The sequence below is a fragment of the Stylophora pistillata genome, chromosome 14, assembly GCF_964205215.1.
Source record: "Stylophora pistillata chromosome 14, jaStyPist1.2, whole genome shotgun sequence".
In the NCBI taxonomy this organism is placed as follows: domain Eukaryota; kingdom Metazoa; phylum Cnidaria; class Anthozoa; order Scleractinia; family Pocilloporidae; genus Stylophora; species Stylophora pistillata.
Window position 1 is genome coordinate 1,765,370 of NC_142532.1, and position 20,608 is coordinate 1,785,977.

General features: G+C 37.5%; 4 protein-coding genes across 4 annotated transcripts; 1 reads left to right on the forward strand and 3 right to left on the reverse strand.

The window, feature by feature from the left end:
* Nucleotides 1-2,394: 2,394 nt before the first annotated feature.
* LOC111335837 (uncharacterized) lies at nt 2,395-3,608 on the reverse strand. The gene is made up of 2 exons (XM_088745444.1): nt 3,549-3,608; nt 2,395-3,221 (listed from the first exon to the last, which is right to left on the reverse strand). The coding sequence occupies exon 2, from the start codon at nt 3,084-3,086 to the stop codon at nt 2,544-2,546; it is 543 nt and encodes a 180-aa protein (XP_088601570.1). The 5' UTR covers nt 3,087-3,221; nt 3,549-3,608; the 3' UTR covers nt 2,395-2,543.
* Nucleotides 3,609-3,931: 323 nt separating this feature from the next.
* LOC148716092 (E3 ubiquitin-protein ligase DZIP3-like) lies at nt 3,932-5,832 on the reverse strand. The gene is made up of 2 exons (XM_088745443.1): nt 5,739-5,832; nt 3,932-4,766 (listed from the first exon to the last, which is right to left on the reverse strand). Exon 2 carries the CDS (start codon nt 4,701-4,703, stop codon nt 3,936-3,938), a length of 768 nt encoding a protein of 255 aa, XP_088601569.1. The 5' UTR covers nt 4,704-4,766; nt 5,739-5,832; the 3' UTR covers nt 3,932-3,935.
* A 6,705-nt stretch (nt 5,833-12,537) lies between these two features.
* LOC111335828 (LETM1 domain-containing protein 1) lies at nt 12,538-17,226 on the reverse strand. Its single transcript, XM_022941827.2, has 7 exons — nt 16,849-17,226; nt 16,650-16,732; nt 15,430-15,616; nt 14,385-14,486; nt 13,906-14,058; nt 13,612-13,708; nt 12,538-12,969 (listed from the first exon to the last, which is right to left on the reverse strand). The coding sequence occupies exons 1-7, from the start codon at nt 17,197-17,199 to the stop codon at nt 12,866-12,868; spliced, it is 1,077 nt and encodes a 358-aa protein (XP_022797562.2). The 5' UTR covers nt 17,200-17,226; the 3' UTR covers nt 12,538-12,865.
* Nucleotides 17,227-17,509: 283 nt separating this feature from the next.
* Nucleotides 17,510-19,953, forward strand: LOC111335836 (mitochondrial potassium channel). The gene is made up of 2 exons (XM_022941837.2): nt 17,510-18,208; nt 19,200-19,953. The coding sequence occupies exons 1-2, from the start codon at nt 17,587-17,589 to the stop codon at nt 19,892-19,894; spliced, it is 1,317 nt and encodes a 438-aa protein (XP_022797572.1). The 5' UTR covers nt 17,510-17,586; the 3' UTR covers nt 19,895-19,953.
* The last annotated feature ends 655 nt before the right edge of the window (nt 19,954-20,608 follow it).

Sequence of the window (20,608 nt, forward strand, 5' to 3'; positions counted from 1 at the left end):
TAGTGCGTCCGCAGCAACTTCCGACAACAAAGTACACTACAGTACTTAGGACAGGATGAATGTGTCATTGGAAAAATTACAAACAGCAGGCGTAACTTTGGCGAGCGAGTTCTCACTATTTTCTTAGCGAAAATTATGGCCGTCCAGTCGTTTATTTAAATACAAACGAAGGGCTGAGGAGAGAAAGAAATTTGTACCAAGGGGGTGAGCGGCAGTGACAAAAATCTCCAAATTTAACATGGCCAGTCGAAATAACGATCGCACTTCTTAGCGTTAACTCGCCTTGATAAGATACATGCACTGCAGGCTACAGGTATTCATAAGCCTTTATGGGGTGAATAGGAACGAATGCGCACCAGTTCTACAGAATTCTAATGATAAAGGGAGCTGCGTACTGTGGGGTGTATTTCGAGGTAATTTGGTTTTATCAACTGAATTGATAATGTAAACTCGCCATTGTCGAGACTTTCTAAAACGTTTCGAGCGTTAGGCCTTCCTCAGAGCGAATTGTGGCCAAATTATAGTATTAACTTAGTTGATCAAATCAAATTAAATTAATAATAACGACAGTCTCTGGAGGAATAAATTATCTCAGACTCCTGTAAGTTGTAACACTCACTCCTGACTTATCGAGCCAAATCATCAGTTTCCTTTCCTTGTGGAGGCGGGGTTGGCGAAGTGCTGATCATAAAATTATGTTATTATTTGGTTATCATTAGCCAAATTTCTTCAAAAGATGGGAGCAAAAAAAAAAAACAAACACGTATTATGCAAAATACTGTCGCATTCATTAAACTCATTAAAAAAAATCATTTTGGACAATTTTAAGGTCCAAAAACACAAGTGAAACTTGTTTGTGACTTGAAACCGTAACTGAGTCTCCTTTCTAACTGCACTGTAGCATGTCACGCAGGGGTTTTGCGTGATATCTTGAGGGGCGCGTGGGAAAGAGACTAAGACCGTCACGCAAGACAGACGGCTTCACAAGTGTTAAGAATTTCATCGAGAAAACGTGGTTAAAGAGTTCCCTCACGTTATCTTAAGAATCAAGAATGAACTATTTTAAACATTTGCAACAGGTTCCCCCTACAAAAAGCCTATCCTGATTTACGCTTGATTTCTTTCTTCGTGGGCTAGTATAACTTATCTCTTCTGCAATGGTCTCCAACAAAGTCCGCTTTCGTTGACACTTCACACAATGAAGTGAAATAATTAAGTGTATGGGTCAGCCAGTTTCCTTTTCGAAGGATGAATACTAATTGTCGGGTATCTCTTTCAGCGGCCCACAACGAATTAATTTTGTCTCATAGAAGGTACAAACCATGGACGACGCAATCAAATGGATGACCTCAACATCAGTGGTACATTATAAAAACACTTTGATGTCGCACATTTTTGGTTTAAACTCTTTCTTTACAGTTTAAATTTTTATTGAATTCAGTCTAAGAAATAACAGTACATGACATAACATAACACCAAAGAAGAAACCTTATTCAAAGCAAAATTTACATGGGTTCAATTCAAGCGTTTACTAAATTCGTTCTTCGAAGAATTATTTCTCCAGGTAACGAACTTAAGATTCTTTCTATATTTACAGTTAATCACTTGATAAATCTGATATGTTCTCCCCTAAAAATCAGTTATTAATTAGGTAAATACTACTTAGGTCACTTGCGCGCTATTAGATGCATCAAACACATAAACAAAACCACCTTGGAGATTATATGCCAACAATGTACAGTAAAATTGATAGTGATTTATGTCTAATACAGAATTGTACAAAATGACATGCTCTGATTGGTCAATGATGCCTAGAATCTTGTCATTTTCATCCCACGCAAGATGATTGTATCTGCTGACGCCCAATTTTAAAAACGGCCGAAGCACTACCGTGTTTTTTTTTTTAACTCTCCCTCTCTCTCTCTCTTTGAAAACACATCGAAAGCTGATAATCACAAACTGACAACTTAGATTTTAAATCATTGTTAGTTACATTTTCAATGTCGAAGAAATTTAGGGTACGCTAAGCTAGGGCAATATCTTTCGTTTCAGAATAGCCACTTCATCAATGAGGCACTAGTATGGCACTTGTAACATTACGGTCCTTCTCCACCCAAACGAATATGGGCCTTCACGTTTGCGAAATGAAAAAATATCTGGATGACCCAAAGACTTTCGAAAGTGACAGGAAATATAAGGGCGAAGATTCTAAGCAAAAAAGGAAAATCTTCTAAGCAACTAAAATTTCAAGTTTCTTAACATTCTCAGAAAACCCATGATTTCTGATTTTATCAGTGAACATGACTGTTCATTACACTTTCCGTCATAACGTTTACATACTAGAAAAAAAGATTGATCTGAATTTTGCTCCATGATTTTTAACTTTAGCCATCTGAAAACCACAGAAAAAAGGAAGCAGAAAATCTGAAAACAATTCGACTTCTTTGAATTGATATTTTCGATAACTGAGGGTTACCCGTAGCACGAATTCATTTTAACTCTTCCTCCTTCTTTGCTCCACAATTAACAGTACAGTAAGAAGCCTATGCCAAGATGTGGCCTGACATGAATAACACTTCGCCGATTTTGGTGATGTCAACAGCCTTTTTCCGAATTTCATCAAATGGAAATTCTTTTCGAATTCTCAAGGCGAGCGTGTATTTTTCGATCAAAATGTCTGGTATGCAAACTTGAATTCCACTGTGTGTCACCATATTCATATAGCTAACAAAGTCATCGAGGGATTGTGCATAAGAGACGGAATTTGTTTTTACATCACCTAGCACCTCTTTAAATTGACCTGACGATTGTTGCAATTTAACTGAGAGCCTGAACAGTAAATTATAATCGTTTCCTCTTTTCTTCGAACACAAAGGGGTGGCGGCATACAACGTCCCTGCTGTCGTGAAAAGGTAATTAACAAGAGACAAAACCGGTTCAAATGCAAGAAAGAAACCACTAATGCTACCAGCCGTGCATAGGATAGACACAACGAGTCGCCGTCTAGCAGAGGAAAGTTGGTTGCTGAAGTATTCTTCTTCCTTCGTTTCAAACTCTTGCAAGGTATCTTCGATCTCTTTCGCCATGTAGCGTAACTTTTCAGTCTGGTGGAAAAGTTCTCCTTCCAAACTTTGAATCCTGTCACATTTTCTTGTTATTTCATCCAAAAGTACCTCTGATCGCGACCCATCCTTGGTAAAACCTTCAACTGCTCTTGGCACCTTGAAACAGAGCAGTACGATGTGATAGATACAATTTTTTCTTACACATGTCTGCATAAAGAAACCTTGATTCAAGACTTACTCCTTGCTTTGCAAGCAAATACATTACAATTCAAGGTCAGCAATCAGGCACATGTTAAATAAACAAGCATGCACTATCTGCATATTGCAAGACAGCACTGAATTAAAGAGGGCGGTGCATCGCGCAATAAATTTGCAAAGTTCAAAAAGCGCATTACAATATAAAATTATCAGAATATTAACTAAAATTCATAAAGCGGGCAAAAATTAAAGGTCTACTCATGCGCCAATCGGTTCGCTGCTTACCGAGACACGTGACACTCCAGCCTGTTTATCGGACCCTGTGCCGTTCTTTGATGTTTGGTATTCTGTAAGAAAAGAAAACCGTCATTCAATGCGTCCTGCGCAATATCGCCAAATTCACGCTGTTAAATTGTAATTCATAACAAAGAAGACGATCATAAGGCAAGTGCGTTGCATGCGACGACTCAGTCCAACACAGGCTTTTGCATTGCTTTTAAAACCCTCAGTATAACATGCTGCCGCGAAGAAATGTTGCAATTAAAACTGTGATGTATACCTTACTACACGTTACAGATTTCCAATGTGGTATAAAATAAAGATAATTGGAAAAAATTCCTTCATAACTGACCTTTGATAGACTGACAGGCACCTAATAGATCACTAAGACTCCTAATCTCTTCTACCACTGTCTCCAAATTGGTTCATTTTCTCCGTCAGTATATCTTTTGTCTCTCCAACTGCACTAGTGAGGTCTTCCACTTTTTCAATGATCACCCGGCTAGTTTCTTGTACTTCTTCTACAGATTTCTTTACTTCCAGATCCTGTCTGTACCAGTCACACAGTTCCTCTACATATCTTTCATCCTCTGCTGTAAGGGGATCCTTTAGGAACTTATCAATGGCTGCCTGCCAGTCATGCTTCTTTGAAGGATAGATTTGGTCTGCAATTCTCACTAGGGCTTCGCTGATTTCACGCCATAAAGTTAAGAACTGGAAGTCATCTTCTATCTCCATGTCAGACTTCCCATGACCATACACTGTGTTACGATAATACTTGATTCTTGCTAAATCTGCTTCCAAACTGTGATCTGTAATTGACGGTTGAGCATCCCAGCCTGTGACAGGAGGGGTGAGGCTGCAAATCGTCCTCAGTAATTTAAAGAGGAGAGTGACATCACAATCTGTTGATTTTCCGTACACCCCGGGGGAAGGGTATAGACAATCCCTCTGTGGAATAGTGAGCTTTGCTGCTTTGAGCAGCTTTTTGGTGGCTGGATTTTGCAATATTGTTGGAAGATGAGCTGGTGGACATCTGCTGTCAAAAGTTTCCCGTAGTAGTTCGGTTCCTCCACTTATTAACAATCGAGTTAAACGGTGGAAATTATCTTTACCATTCGTCGAACGGAGTATTTCATTAGGTTTTGGAGCGACCGCCATTTGAAAAGAACAAGTGTATAACCAGCAGTTTTATAGACGATGACTCAAATTTCACAGAGATTTCTGTAACGAAAGAGACATGCGTTGAATAGATAAGCGCTCTCTCTGAGAAAATTATGCAGTGGTTAGAACTGTGAACAGAATCTTGGTCCATACATACAAAGTACTCTCAAGGACAAGCTTGACTGGGTAGTAAAGAAAAGAGCGTGGAGCTACAAGTATTGACCATGTTTGTTTCATCACCGAACGCGGTTAAGTGACTGCACCAGGTATTTAATTGAATTGAGTTGTGGTTGCGTGACATAAAGCTACGATCGCCTTTGTTGAAAAACATAGACTTACCTGGAGATTTTAAGCCTTTTTAGATAATTAAGTGCTAGAAAAAGTGTTTTTGTACATGTTTGTTGGCTTAGTTTAAATAATTAGTGGGCTAGATAGCCGAAGTAAGTTCCAAATGTTTTACTCTATTTCCGCTCGCCGTAGTGAATCAAAGATATCCATCGACATGTTGGCTCCATACTGAGCTCCGTAGATTTTGCGCTAAACATTTCGACGCAAAACTCTAAGTTGGGAAAACAAAGGGACCTAAACCTTGAAGAAGTGGTTCCTTAACTTATCTCCTATAACATCGCAATTTCTTAACCTTATCCACTGAATTTCTTTCTCTCGATGCATCCCAGTGAAAACGATCAATTGAGCGGGGGAGGTCAGTCGATCCCAAAGCTTTCTGATACGAGGAAGTTCCTCACCAAAAAAAACTCAGAAGAGACCAGTTTTACATAACTTCCATCCAGTTACTTGTAATGTAATAATTGAGCTAACTTGCTATTGAGCCTTTCTCAAAGAACCCAGATTTCTCGAAGACAGTTGCGTACTAATATACAGATCTAAGCGATTTCAAAATGCTGCAAAGTCAGTACTTTTCTGAGTTTTCTCGCTTTGCTTAAGTGAAATCTCAACAAGAATAATATAAGAGATCCGTTTAACATCTTTATTCCTTCTTCTGTGAAAATAATATATAACAAAGCATCTTACCCCGAAAGTTTCCCCAACTTGTCGCCAAGGATGTTTTTAACTAAGTTTCATGACAAAGTGAAAGCGGAAAAGAAAGTGCGAACGGACTCACGGGAAAGCAAGAGTAATATAGACTACCGTTGGGAGGGTAGGGACAATATTGGAGTGATGATTTCTCAAATGACGGTTGCGAAGCGACCAAGTTCAGTCCCAGTCTGGAAAATATTCTGAAACATCCAACATCTGATGAGATCGGCTTGGGTTGTTGGCTCAACGAACTTGTCATGTTTCGTCGTCTAGAAAATGTAAGGTTTATACTAATACACAGTATCTCAGAACTTGCGTGACAATCAATTAGGAGTGATACTGTACGCGTAAAATGATCGAGGTCTTTTCCGAGAAAGACCGGAAGTCAAGGAACGCAGGGCATTGTGGTCTAGATTCAGAACAAATAAACCCGCGAAAATGAATGCGGAAAGGGAAAAGTTTCACAACTGCGTTTTTTATCATGGATAAAAACTTTTCTCAAGTGAAAAATGATGAACTGGGTGCTTTTCTTCAAAGACGAGGTATTCCCTTTCACGACAGAAGAAAAAATGAGCGAATAATAATAGCTCAAGCAGCAAAGAATTTGGCTTTTCCTCCTCGGCCGACACCAGAAGAGCTTAGAACGAGCGTTGTTCACGACAACTGAAAATCTCTTAAGGATAGAAAATGGCATCATTAAGTTTCCAGATCCAGAGAAATTACTCTTGGGATGGAAATCGAAACTTGATAATCTTCCCAATATTTCAAGTGTAGAAGTTGTTGTTTACATTGACTAACGTAAGTTTAAAAGCGTGCGTACTCACTGCTGCCTTTCTTGTGTTTTTAGTGAGTGCATAATGACAAATTCTCAATTTAGTTTAGCTCCTTAGTTATTTTGGGCGACCAGCAACTGTATATATTTTAATTTATTTCTTGTTTAACTTGTAGTTAAGGTAATGTACAGTTCAAATAAACCTTGTTTCAACATGGCAACAATGAAATCGATGTTTAAGTTATGTCGAAGTTTCATTAGTGTTATCAAAAGCTGATTCTCCAATGCCACTTTTCTCTTTGGACCAGGTTTATTTTTATCAAAAATTATAATAGGTCATTGTATTTGCTGCTTATTTTACCTCGTCAAACGCCCATTTAAAAAGTGAGTAGGATGGTAGGCCAGTGAAAATTTTCGCCTGATTATCAAGACCTTTAATAGGATCAATACCAAAAATGATTCTTGACTTTAGTTCTTCGATTTTCTGGTCTTTTTCTTTAATAATATTCATGTAGCTGTCCTTGACTGTTTTCAATTCTTCTTTAAGTTTGAGTAATTCTAATTCGTATTGTTCCTTTTGAGTTAATGAATTAGATTCTTCATCTTCTACATTCTGCACTTTAGGGACAATTTCTTCTGCTTGACTCACTTGAGAGGCAATTTTGGATTGTTCCTGTCTTTCGGTGGGACTCTTCCTTGTTTTCTGACCACTTGAATACCCCTTAAGATATTTAGAAGGGTGGCGAGAATTAAGTCGAGGCTGTCCAAACTCAAAATGATTGCTGCAAACAACCGTTGACTTGAAGAATTTGAACCCTTTGCGGTTTAAAAGATTCGACCACTTGGTATACCAGTCTGGTTTTGGACAACTATGAAATCTGATGGTGGCATTCTGGCCTAGATTTTCTTTTACATGAGGCATGATTTTCCATCTGTTGATCGAGAAATAAACATATCGAATAAAGTTGAAGATGGAAACAACATTCCATTCTCACAATATTTCTTCAAATAATTTTCAAAATTAACCTTTAACTATCACAACTTACTTTTCTTTGTATCGAACTTATCTTTGGCGCGAATCGAATCGCACCAAACTATTTGTTTAGAACAATTCGTGCTACGATTATTTTATTCTTTTATTCCTTTATTCTTTTATTCTCTTCCATTGTATATTGTTTACACTTTTTCGCATATTTTAGTGTTCGCCACATTTTATCGTTTTCAACTCGCTTCAACATATTTATGCTGATTTGGAAAACTTACTCACTTGAAAATGACCTCAGAGAGGTCGAAACGTCATGACTTCTTAGCGCCAGCTTTTATTTCAAAGTCGATTTCTAAGAAACTACTTATTAAGACTGGACCCAAATTGACCCAAACTCATCTAGATGAGATGAAACTGAGCTGCCCAGGAAATGAGTGTATACACCATAGCAGTTACCTTGATGTCCCTTACACCATCTCTGTTTGAATGGCATCTGGCAAAGAGGTTGGACACCATGCTGGAAACAGTGTCCTACAGACCAGTGCAAGTTGGCTGTCAAGGCAACAAAAGTTCAGTTACTAAGCTACTCAGTTACTAAGTTCAGTTACTAAGCTAAATGTCGTGCAAAGGGAATTTAAACTGGATGACCAACATTTTATAAATGTTTCATTTTTGAGGTTGGAAAGCTTTCACTGTTTTTTGAGTCTGAGGGAAAATACTATTTTCTTCTGAGCAGGGTTATCCCTTTACACTCCGACATCAGTCTGCTTACTTTCCATGCTGTTCTTTGTAAGGTTCCTAAAGTGCTGACAAGGAGGATTTTTTAGCTAAGCTTCCTTAGTTGTAGATCATTTCCATCATTCTTGTGACTTTAATGTTTAACTCAGCGGTGATATTGTGAAGAGAAATTAAGTGTTAGCCACTCATAGATGTGAAAGGGTTTGCATGAAAGCTTTGAAGTTTAAAACAAAGTTCTAAGAAAACAAGGTCTAGGAACTCACTGGTTTCCTATTCTATTGAAAAGTCCAGCTTAATGTTTGCGCTCATTGCTCCAACTCATCCCACTTATCCAGTGAGACCATAAGATCAGATCTTGAGAATAAAGAAATTGTTGTGTTTCAGAGCATGATGGCACCATTGCAATTTGGTCCTTGAAAACCTGTGACCATAAGTTCTGTAACAGGTATTGGAGAGCCCACTTGAGGACCCAAATTGATCCAGATGAGATGAAACTGAGCAGCCCAGGAAATGAGTGTATACAGCATAGCAGTCACCTTGATGTCCCTTACACCATCTCTGTTTGAATGGCATCTGGCAAAGAGGTTGGACACCATGCTGGAAACAGTGTCCTACAGACCAGTGCAAGTTGGCTGTCAAGGCAACGAAAGTTCAGGACTTGTCTAGGATCTGTTATGTAGAACACAGTGGCAGTGTCCAGCCTTTGCCAGTGGCATGTGTCTGTGGCACCATGTGATGTTTCAGGAGCCAGGAAGAATCTCATTGGCCAGCTACCTGTGAGGAAGCTTAGGAGTTCAGGCAGAAAAATGCATGCTATGCTCAATTTGCAACAAGGAAGGAGCTGATTAACAATGTACAAGTGAAGGGCTGTCCCTCGACGTGTTATTACCCTGCAGAAAAGGATCTTGGTTCTAATCACACACGTATTCAACTTATGTCTCTTTGTTCAGAAAATGTTAGGTTAACAGCAGTCAAGACAATGTCTGACTTTCGTATCAGAAGTTCTTTCATTACTTAAGATGTAATAATGCATATGACCAATCTTGCACAGGTCTTCTTTTTACAAGTTTTGCTTCCTTTTTTTGTTTCTTGATTTCACCAAAGGCAAAATATTTAATAAACATAATGACATTTCATTTGAAAGAAATTGCCAAACAAGGTGAACATCACCATTCAACCATCCTAATGTGGTATGACAATTAACTCAGGAAGAAACAATCTTCACACAACACTAATAGTTGATGAAACAGTTAAAAGGTTCTAATAAATGTGGTCGTGCTGACTGTTTCTTGAAGCTGCAATGTTAGTGGGGACAAAATTTGTCCCTAACATTGAAAAGGTTTTAACTCTCCCCCACCACAAATAAGAAAATTCAAGTAAGCAAACCTTGATTAACAATAAGCATAAATACATAAATTCAAGTTTCATTAGGCATCCGTTGTCACTCGTAATTTGAAAGCAGTCTCAAGTTGGTGTCCTCAGAGATCCCTTTGGATAAGCTTTCAAGAGCAGTTTGTATTGGTGTGTCTAAACCACAAAGCTTATATGAGTTTTGATGCTCGCCAAAGATTATGCCAAAAGCTTGAAGATCTCCATCTTCATTTCTTTCAAAGAGTACTGCACCAGAATCTCCTTCAGTAGCAAACACTTTTGCATGACCAAGATCAAATGGATGGTCTATGCAAAAGCAGTTCTTTAACCAAAGACTGTCACATAGAGTTGCTATGTCTTTTTCACAAGAGTCAAAAGTAGTAGTGGTAGACTCTGATTGCTCTCTAATCCCAGTTCTTTCCTTACCACTTTGACAGAGTTTGACACATTTCAAAACACTGACCAATCCTTTATTTTGGGCATTCACTTCATATGAGGAAGTACTGAGAAACATTGATGATTGCACATGACGACCAGACTTGGTGAATCCTGTGGTGCGGCCACTCTTGCACAGTTCCCCCTGGCTTTAAGTCTTGAACTACATTTCCCACTTGGGTGAAGTCCTGTTCCAATCACTTCGGCTGTTTGACTCAGCTGTAAACTATTTATTTCTTTACTAGTCAACTTAGCCAAGGCAGCATCAATGTAATACTGTTGACCATCAGTCCATGTCACATTATGAGAGATGCCAACAGAATACCTCCCTATCACTTTGAAAAGAGCCTAACCAATTGAGCTAACTGGGAGGCAGTACACGAGAGCCTTCTTTCTTTGACATTTCACACCAAAATATCAGTAGACATTTATTTTTCCATACAGTACTCTATACTTTTCCTAAAGAGCTGGCCAGGAGGATTTCATGAAAAATCACATGCTTCTTTAGCTGGTGATCATTTTGTTTGTTCTTGTGACCTCAATGCATGATTCCAGGCTGACATTGTAAGGAGCAATTGGATGGTAGACACTCCCAGTAGTCAAAGAGCTAAGATGACAAAACATCAATACAAAGGAGTACCCCTAAGCTGTTATTCTTTATCACAACTTCAGAACTCAACAATGCAAGATATCCATAATATAACAGAAAAAAAAAAGTTTAAAGACTTATTACACGATGTTCTATTTTTCAGGGGGGTCACCGGTAAAATAAACCACCTGTGGTACCTCTTACTACCACCTAAAATCGCTTAGAATTCTCTAAAAATTCAACAAGAAAAAGGATTACTATACCAGTTTAAAAAATCGCTAATAGCAGTCATTCTCACAGTGATGGTGAAAATTGATCACAGAGCTTATAAATTCTAAATAAACTCTGCTCCAGACTTAAACTGGAGTATACACAACTTTTCTTGAATACATGTAGTACACATGCACAATGGCCTACCTGGTTGTTTTCAGTCTGACCTGATTATCAATATTTTTCACATAGCTTTTTACTAAAAAAACTCATACTGTACATAGCTCGCATTTATTTAGTGATTTTTGTTAACATCGAAGGGTTAACCTTTAATTTTCCTTTTCACCCGGGGTATCCAATCAATGGAAATTGATGATCAGAAAACCAATCGATCAATCGATATCAATCGATGAAATTAGTTAATTGGTATCGATTGGTATTTGTCAATCGATGATCAATCGATAATCACAAGCATTGGGGACGAAATTAGTAAAACAATTCCAACCCAGACTTCTCAGCGCAAAGAATATACCCTGTTGCATGCGTACTCGAATTACCCAATTGCCCGTCATTGCCTTTCCGTGTAATTATAATGAAAGGCGTCCGGGCAGAAGCTTTACTGAATATAAGGTGCATCGTCAAAGGTTCCCATCTTTGCCGTTTTGAGGTGAACGTCGGTTAAGTGTTCACTGCAACCAAGAGGAGGGGAGAACGCAGAAACACGTTTAAAGTTGTGAACCATTGTGTACAACTCGGCCATCTACAGTCCCAGCTCGTGGATCCTCTTTGGCCACTACAGGCAGATATTTCGGTGTTGGTGAATTTTTTTTATAAAAACTGTAACAAACAATCTGAGCAAGCAAATATGAAATTAATCAAAACACATACATTGTTATTTCGGATAAACTGGATTCCCATGGACGGGCTGTTAACGTTAAAGAGTAAGAAGAGAGATTGTTCTCCTGTTGACATGAAAATGAATGGTGTTTACAATTACTGCATAGAAAGTGTCAATTCCGTTTCCACCAATCTACAACCAATTGATACCAATTTATCTATCAATTGGCATTGATAATCGATACCAATCGATAACCACACGAATCTTCGCCATCGATTGGTCATCGATTATCAATATCAATCGATTAATTGATATAGATTGTTATCAATTGTGAACGAAATCAATTCCATCGATTGGCTACCCCGGGTTTTCAAGATATCTTACTTTCTTTGTATTTTCCTTATCTTAAATAAATATCATGTCATGGTGTCATATTTTATTGCACTCCTTAAGGCTAATGAGCACGAGTTCCCACGAATACAGAAAAAAAAGACGTGTTAAAAATTTGAATCGTATCTTTAAGTACACATTTGAGTAAAACTTGCCTTGTTGATGGTCTTCGTCAGAGTAAGCTCCCTCGTCCACCATATTGGCAAAATGCAAATCACCATCCTTACTGTTGGTCATTAGTCCTGGGCACTAGGCACCAGGTTTAGTCTAATGCATACCCCTCCTGATCCCGGGCATTTTACCTTTTGGACAAAAATTTTGTTGTTCCACCTAAGAACCCGATTTGATATTCAACTTTTTTTTGTAAAAGGCAGGATTAGGGTTTTGAAAGACAGTTGTCTTAGCAAGGCAAAATCTGTTATTTTTGGTTCAAATATGAGTAAAAATAACAACACTTGACACTAACACTGTAACAAAAGTTTTATTGTGAGAAAACTAGATATTTTGCACAATTTACAAGACCATACTTTACCCTTTGTTTTTCATTACAGACAAATTTATGGGAAGTTAAAGAATTTACAAAAATTAACAACATCCAGAAAGTACATGAATGTTGAAGCATTAATTACCACAGTGTTTCAGTGAATGCTAACTCTATATTGTGTTGTCTTACTAAGAGTTTGTGGTTGGCTTTTTTTAAAAGAGAAAAAAACACTTGTGCTGTTAACATCCATTCCATACTTTTTTTAAATCTATATTCAATATTCTCCAGGAAGACTTAACATCATCAATATCACCCTTTTTGCTCTAACAAATCTTGATCTCCAGTTTGTCTGTCTTTTGAATAATTAATGGCCTTAAAAACAGCACAATGTGCCAAGAAAGATTCATCTGCGTCTGTAAAGAGAAAGAGGGAATGAGTAGACAAATTACACCACTGTTACATTAAAAGCATGAAAAAAATTAATTCAAAGATAACAACAAAAGAAGCTAAATTGTTGTTTGTGACAAATAAATCAACTTGAAGGTAATTCATGGCATTTATTTTAAATAGTAAAAAAATGCTTTCCAGGGGCTGGTTGTTCATTTACATTGTTTCTAGAGTGTATGGGGTATATGGGCGGGGTAGCACCTCTGACAGAAGGGCAAGTGGTGCTCTCATGAGTGGCTCTTCCAATTTTGGTCCCCACCTAGACCCAGCTCCCACCAGTGGCCCCTTTTAGCTGTTTGCATGCAACGGTAGCCACATCCTGGCCAACAGCTTTTATTGGCAGGTTAAACCTGATGAGGGTAACTGACAGGCATGAAACCCTTGGTAAGTTAAAGCTTGTCTTCCTATGCATGCAATGACTGAACCCTGGAAAACCACTCAATTTTTCCCCCACATTAACTCCCACACACTCAATTGACAGTGGTTGGAATTTGTAGCTGTTACTTGTGTCAGAGCCTTTCAAAGTTCATACTAGAATTCCTAAAACATCCATTTTAGAAAATCTATGCACATTATTATCTGTATTTAGTCTGTTATTCAAATATTACCCCCTGCAGCATCAGACAACTCCACCCACTCAGCTAACCACTGCACCAGTGCCTCTGGGTCAACATCAGTTGTGTCCAGGCCCCTTGAGTGACACACCTACAAAAAGGGCAAGAAAATGAGAAGGTTATACCACTGGTTATGTGTGCCTCCAGGTTAACATTACTGTCGCATAATTATATTTCTGTTTCGTCATTTTTCTCTGCCAGCCAACGAGCAACAAAAAGTAAATCTAAACCAGGCCTAAGAGAGGGTGAGGAACTAGGAATCAACCTTAAATCAGAAACCTCTCTCACCGCTTTCAGTTGATCTTCTCCGAGATTCACAAGTCCCTCTTTCTTTATAGCAACATCTTCCCTCTTAATTGATTTTACCAAACGCTTCAAGCGAATACGCAAGAATGACTTTGGTAGCCAAGGAGTGATTAACCACACTTGACTAAGTTTTTTCTGTGGAATGGAAAAAAGCACAGATTAAAATAACTTTACACCAGAAATGAAAACTGCGATTTGCATATTAGGGAGACATCAATAGTATGATTTTACATCATACAAAAACCATGAGGATAGAAAGCTTTCTTCAGTAGTTTTCAACCAACTTCAACTACTTTATACCTCTCTTATAAATCATTATTACTATGATTTATTCAACCAAAGCTATTGCTTACTCGTATATCCCCGCTCCCTTAAATTTTCAATTTAATCCAAGTGAGTATTGCTAATTAAAACTTTATAATGCATGATGGAAAAAATGAATAGGAAAATAATTTTCTCACCAGATGATAACGTGGTAAGTGATCAAAGCCTAGAAGATTCCCCTCAAAGAATTTTGCCATTTGCAACAGCTCCTCATTGGACAAATGCTTTTTGTTTAAAGCCTAAAAAAAATTATGCCAAAAACCCAACATGGAACATGTGCAGTATCACCTAGGGCAGGTTATTCTAAAGGGAGTGGCATCAATCTAGGATTAGAAGTTAACCTTGGCTTTCATTTCATACGTAGGAGAATGCATATAAGAGCTAAGGCTTTGTTGTATCTTCTCTCAGTAAGACTCACAACTAATGAGAAAAAATAGAAAAGAAAAATTCCTTGGCAGAGCTATAAGACAAAATTAAAAATTTACACTAACTCTAGGTTAGGTTAATCATGTCTTAAACCCTTTAACTCCCAAGATCTGATTATGAATTCTCCCATCTAGCTGCCACACATTTCCTTGTAAATTGATTATGAGAATTTGGTGTTCAATCAAGGTAACAACCTCTACCTGATAAGTTTGAGTATTCTCAATACCTGTTTGCTGAATTGTGTATGGATACTATGAGGAGAAGTTACATGTTAATCACTGCTGTAAGTTAAAGGGTTAAAAACTCATCCTCAAGTTCTAAATATACGTTATTTACTATGCCTAAGGTCTTGAGTATGGCCCTCTTCAAGGTTTTTTTCTTAATATAACAATGTAATAACTTAACATCTATTTTTTCCTGCTGGTTTGTTTGTCTTTTTTTTTTTTTCAACTTTGCCGGTACAGAAAAAATTCCAGACACTGGTATTTAATGCAAAAAGCTGGACTAGTTATGAGTGACCAACTAGCCCATCATATTAAAGGATTTAAGATTATAGACCACGGAGATGCTTGTGTTACTTTAAAAGAGGCAGACAGTTAGTGTGCTGGGCTCTGAGGTTAGAGGTCTGTGTGTTATATCCCTGAGCTGACTCCGTGTGCCACTTTTTCAATTTCACCATATTTAACACCACATCTGATCTATTCCCACATAGCCCCTTGACAACATATAATCTATTTGGTTAATTCTTTTCCATACCTTAACTGAGGTTGACATCAGGTCTGTAGAGTATCTGCTTGCTTTATATCTCAAGGCCAATCTACCAACTTCTCTCACAAGAGGAAGCTGATATTTACTTCTTCGTCTTACATCTTGCTGAGCAAATTTTTCACGTTGGTGCGGTTGCCAATAATGATGAGACAACAGTTGTTTTGGATAAAGGAAACTGAAAATAAAGATTAGTGAGAATCTCAACCTCACTCGTAGTCATAGCTTGAAATTGCTGGTGATTTTTACTTCTTATTTCTCAGTTCACAAGAACAGCTTACATTTGTGATATCTTTTAGTTCAAAATTGATGAATCCTATTAAAAAAATGGACATGGTAGTTGACTTTGATGAGTAACTTTTCCTTAACTTAGACAAAAATAAATTATTGAAGAGGCTTCATTAATACTTAAAGAAAATGTTTTAGACATGACATAAACTTAACACCCTAACATCAACATGCATATTCTCCATACGGTTCACTATGCATGGTGCTGGCCAGGAGAATTTGTTTAATAGTCAAGAGCTTCTACTCATCATACATACAGCTCTTGCATGAAGAATATCAGGACCAAAACAATAGATTGTGTTTGGGAAAGCTGCCACTTTGTTCCAGAGTGGTATAGGGCTATACAAAAATCTTTTATAATCCAGCAAATACAATTAGTATCTGGAACAGAGTGATTTCAGATGCAAATTTGTGCTAATAACAGGGGTCGACACTAACTTTTCAACTTACTAGCCAAGTGACTTGTGACAACATAGATGTTACAACAATTTCAGTTTGTTTACTAGTCAAACTGGCTAGTGGAAATCGAAAACCACTGACCAAAACTGAATTGTTACTAGTCTGTGGCTAGTTGGCTACTGTTAGTGTCCAGCCCTGAATAAGCACAAGTGGTTTTCGAAGACAACGATTTGCAATCTTTTGCAAATGTGCTTACACCAAATTGCACAAGAAATCATGTTGTTGTTTATTAATAATTTACAAATTGAAAAAGCATCACAGAAAGTCAAGACAAAATTTTGACAGTGCACCCTATTTGTAATTTACACTTGTGCTACAACTTTGCAATTGTGTTACACGAAATATGCACTCATTTTCAGCCATTCAGAAGGACGTAATTTTTTCATATATAACATTAAGATGTTTAACTTTAAAAGTGAAATTTTATTGCAATCCATAATTAATTTAATTTTTGAAACACTTACGCTACAAATGGAACTGCATAGCCCAGGAATGGTATGAAGAACCCCACAACCACTGGCAAACTCTTCAGAAGATCTTTTCTTGTCTATAAAGAACACAAGCAAACAGCAACCTCAACGAAGACATCTACCGGCAATTTTCCAATGAAGTAGTCTCCCAAATTAAAAGAAAAGCTCTTTCAAAATAATTTACTTTTCTCACCTGATGTAGATGTAATATTTCTTCGGTTTTCAAGATTTCCCAGTTGTAATTATTGTTCTTAAGTTTTCTCTGTATCTGAAACATCACTTTTACATCCTTTCCTAGCTGTTTACTTCCAGCAACAAATGTGTTTATAACTTTACGGAATTTTTGATATCTCGACAAATCTGCCGATCTCGCCGCATTGCTGGGTGACGTCGAAAAGTTCTTTTGAAAACCATCAGTTCGATTGTGAATAATTCCAGTAGCTCTTAAATAAGCAAATGTTCCCTGCTGAAGTCCATGGTAGTGGCGATTATTCCAAACACGAGAATACAAACATTGCAAGCGATACACACTTGATGTCGCCATGTTTCACATGTTTTCATCCAATTACCGAGCGAAACTGGGTATAGTTCTCAAGTTGATGCGAAAAGTATTTTCTTCCTCGGGAGGGGTGCGTCTCACTTTTCTAAATTTCAAAAATTAATTTTGAAAGCGAATGTTGGTATTTTAAATAGGTCAGAAAACTAATATTTGCACCAAATTTAAATTTTTTTAGGTTTACTTATCCAAGACGTTCGCTTTTTATGAAAGAAACTGTTTGAAAAATATTCTCTACCATTGTACCCTCAGTAATCTTAGATCTGCATTTTTTACCTCGCCCCAATCTTCACTCGAAAAGGATGAAGAAACATGGTGGACCGATTGCAATGTGACCAATGATTCTTCAAAATTCCAAACTCTGCAGCAGTTAGAATGTTATCTTCCAGACTCTTATTTCATAGAAGCGGCCGATCTACCATACAATGCTTTCAAATCAATGCCAAGACAATGCAAATTATTCGATTTCGTTTCCTTAACGGGACAAATTTTCTCAACAGCAGGAGCTTTCCCGATAAGTGGTTCTCGAAGGCTTCTAATTCTGTTTATGTCAAGAGCGAACGTTTGTTAAAAAATTCTTACGAGAAAGTTGGCGGACTTTTTCAAGCGTTGGATGATCTTTTAGGGATCTCCGATGTACAAGAAGCTCAGACAAGTGTAAAAAAAGCTGAGAGTGAATTCATGTCCACCCGAGGCAAGGTGCAGTCCTCCAAATCAAAACTGAACTCAGAACAGGAAAGGCTGAAAGACATTCGCCGTAAGTTGGATCGGATTCCTCGGGACGATGAACGTTATCTAACTTTAGCGACAGAAGAACACAAGATTCTGCTCGAGGAAAAAAAGTTAAAGAGTGAACATGAAGATTTGGAAGCACTGGAAAGAGACCAGTTTGCTCTCCTGTCAGGAGCTGTGAGGGATTCCCACGAGAGAGAGAGGGCAAGAGTGGAAAGGACAAAACACTGGTCTGTGATTGGCTCTATTGGTGGTGCTGCACTTGGTAAGTTAATTTGCTTGCCTAAACCCTTTTTCTTTGAATAGTGATCAAAAATGAAATTCTCCCCCACAATATCTACAGATTTTCTAGCAGAAAAATAATAAGACATCATAAAAATATTAACTAGGGTATGTTCTCTGATTAGACAGGAAATTCTCAGATCTATTTTTATAACAAATTTATTGAAGACAGTATGGAGAATTGATATGTAGATCTCAGGAGTGAAAGCTTTGACTAAGTAGTTCTAGCATAAAACAAGGCACTTGGGCTAGTCTTAAGGGTGTGCAGAAGTCAATAAGAACATGTGCATGCAAAATGACTTTCATGTGCACTCGTTATACCACATGATTGCAGTACTGCACCCTAGTTTGCAATATGTGCCTCTGAAGAGAGCTTGTCTGCACACCAGCCATGCACTGCAGACTGGCCCCTCACCATTACTTATTACTTCCAAGCTTCAATCAACCGTCACAAGATTCATACTTATATATTCCAAGTTGAAGGGTTGTACACAAAGGAAGATCAGAGACAAGTGATTCAAGGCTCTCCTAATTGTCTATTACAAGACTCCTTGTGCTTACCTACTGCTTCAAGTCACCCTTTGCTGGAAAATTGGGGGAGGGATTACAAGGTGGAAGGACAGGTTTTCTAAAGAAAAAGAAAAGAGGAAGAATTTTGGGAAGCAAGGGAATACTCTGCTCTCATTTTAATCATTATTGATATGAGCATTGGAACATCAAAGTCAGCATATCCACCATCTAAAAGATTTTTTTATTCACTCTAAAACCCTTTTACTTCCAAGAGTGATCAAGAAAATTAAGAAAATTATCAACTGAAATGTATTCTTATGATGTAACACCAAATTCTCACAACAGTTTAGCAAAGAAGTATATATTTGTCAGTGAGGGAAATTAGTTTCAGGCCTCATCAGCCTACGAGGTAATTAATCCTGATTTGTTGTAATTTTACCTGTTGACATTTCCTTTCTTTTCAGGAATCTTGGGCTCTACTCTAGTGAACTACATCCGCTTGAAGCAAATCAAGAACTCCATCAAGGAGACTGGAAGCACATTGATAGGAAAGACAGATGAGCTTGCTGATCTGGTAAAAACTCAGGAAAATCAAATAGGGACACAAACAAATGACTTAAAGGAATCTTTATCTACTCAAAGTAAATTGTTTGAGCAAAAACTTGAAGAATTAGCAGGTTTGTTAAACCTACTTACTCTAAATTTAATTTCCGATCCCTTAAAGGACTTGGGAATTCATGTTCAACCAGCTGTGGATCCTGAGCATTTTAAAAATGTACAATCTCTCATGAGTCAAAACCAAGGCAATACTGAAGAGCTGATGAAAAGTATTGTATCAAAAATTGACTCAGTTATTGAGGTCTTGAAAATTGATCAATATAAAATGAAGGATGATTTGAAGACATTGCAACAACACCTTGACAATCTTGACAGTTCTGTCGTTCACTGTGAAAACAGAACTGTGGAGGAGCTAGAAAGACTTGGTAAGTCCATTCATGCTAAGCCTTTCCCTCTCAGCAACTCTGTGGAACCTTTAACACGTGTACCTGAAAAATTTGCTGAAAATGCACAGTGGTGGTCTAAGGCAAGTACGTTTACATCACTAGTATGTACTGCATTGACAGCTTCTGCTCTTCTGTATGAGTTGTTCATTAAGTAAATGAATAGAAATTTTAGATTGTGGCTTAGTAATAAATGCAAGCTGAAATGAGGAGTTAATTTTGTTTTACATTTCTGTCTACCTTCTAACTCTTTAACCCTTTTCAACCTTCATCAGTATGCGTATTCTTGATACCATTTCTCTATACATTTCTTAAGGTGCAGAGAAAGAGAAATTGTTTACCAATAAAAAAAAAAGGTCATCTTCATGGTATACCCCAACATCAGTATGCATATTCTCCATGCTGTTCTCTATACATTTCCTAAGGTGCTGATAAGGAGAATTTGTTTACCAATCAAGAGTTTCATTAGTCAGTGATCATTTTTGTCATTCTCACAACCTCATTGTGTGATTCAGGGGTGATATTGTAAGGAGAAATTAGCTATTAGTCACTCTTAGGGGTTTAAGGATTACAGTAACCCCTAAGAATGATATAATCTTATTTCTCCCGGAAAAATCACGAATCTTGATTGTTAGGCAAATTCTCTTTTCATTTACTGTGGGAAATGAATACAGAATTGAATGGAGAACTTGCATACTGATGTTAGGTTGTAAAGGGTTAATTTAGAAGATTTTTAAGACAGGTAGGAATGTGTAAAAGTATATTTTCAAAGTATGCGTAAACACTTGGAAGAAGCCAAACTTTAAAATCATCTGCTATCCACAATGTACATTTTTATTCTTGAAAGTTAGAAATATATATAGTTATATAAC

Bases quoted from the DNA above. Each gene is read 5' to 3' on its own strand.
- LOC111335837 (XM_088745444.1), bottom strand. From the start codon at position 3,086: ATGGCGAAAGAGATCGAAGATACCTTGCAAGAGTTTGAAACGAAGGAA.
- LOC148716092 (XM_088745443.1), bottom strand. From the start codon at position 4,703: ATGGCGGTCGCTCCAAAACCTAATGAAATACTCCGTTCGACGAATGGT.
- LOC111335828 (XM_022941827.2), bottom strand. From the start codon at position 17,199: ATGGCGACATCAAGTGTGTATCGCTTGCAATGTTTGTATTCTCGTGTT. The intron at 14,487-15,429 runs GTATGGAAAAGA...AATTTTTTTTAG, and splicing joins TGATGTCAACCTCAGTTAAG to GCTTTAAACAAAAAGCATTT. The intron at 12,970-13,611 runs GTAATATTTGAA...TTCTCTTTACAG, and splicing joins GTTGTCTGATGCTGCAGGGG to ACGCAGATGAATCTTTCTTG.
- LOC111335836 (XM_022941837.2), top strand. From the start codon at position 17,587: ATGTTATCTTCCAGACTCTTATTTCATAGAAGCGGCCGATCTACCATA. The intron at 18,209-19,199 runs GTAAGTTAATTT...CTTTCTTTTCAG, and splicing joins TATTGGTGGTGCTGCACTTG to GAATCTTGGGCTCTACTCTA.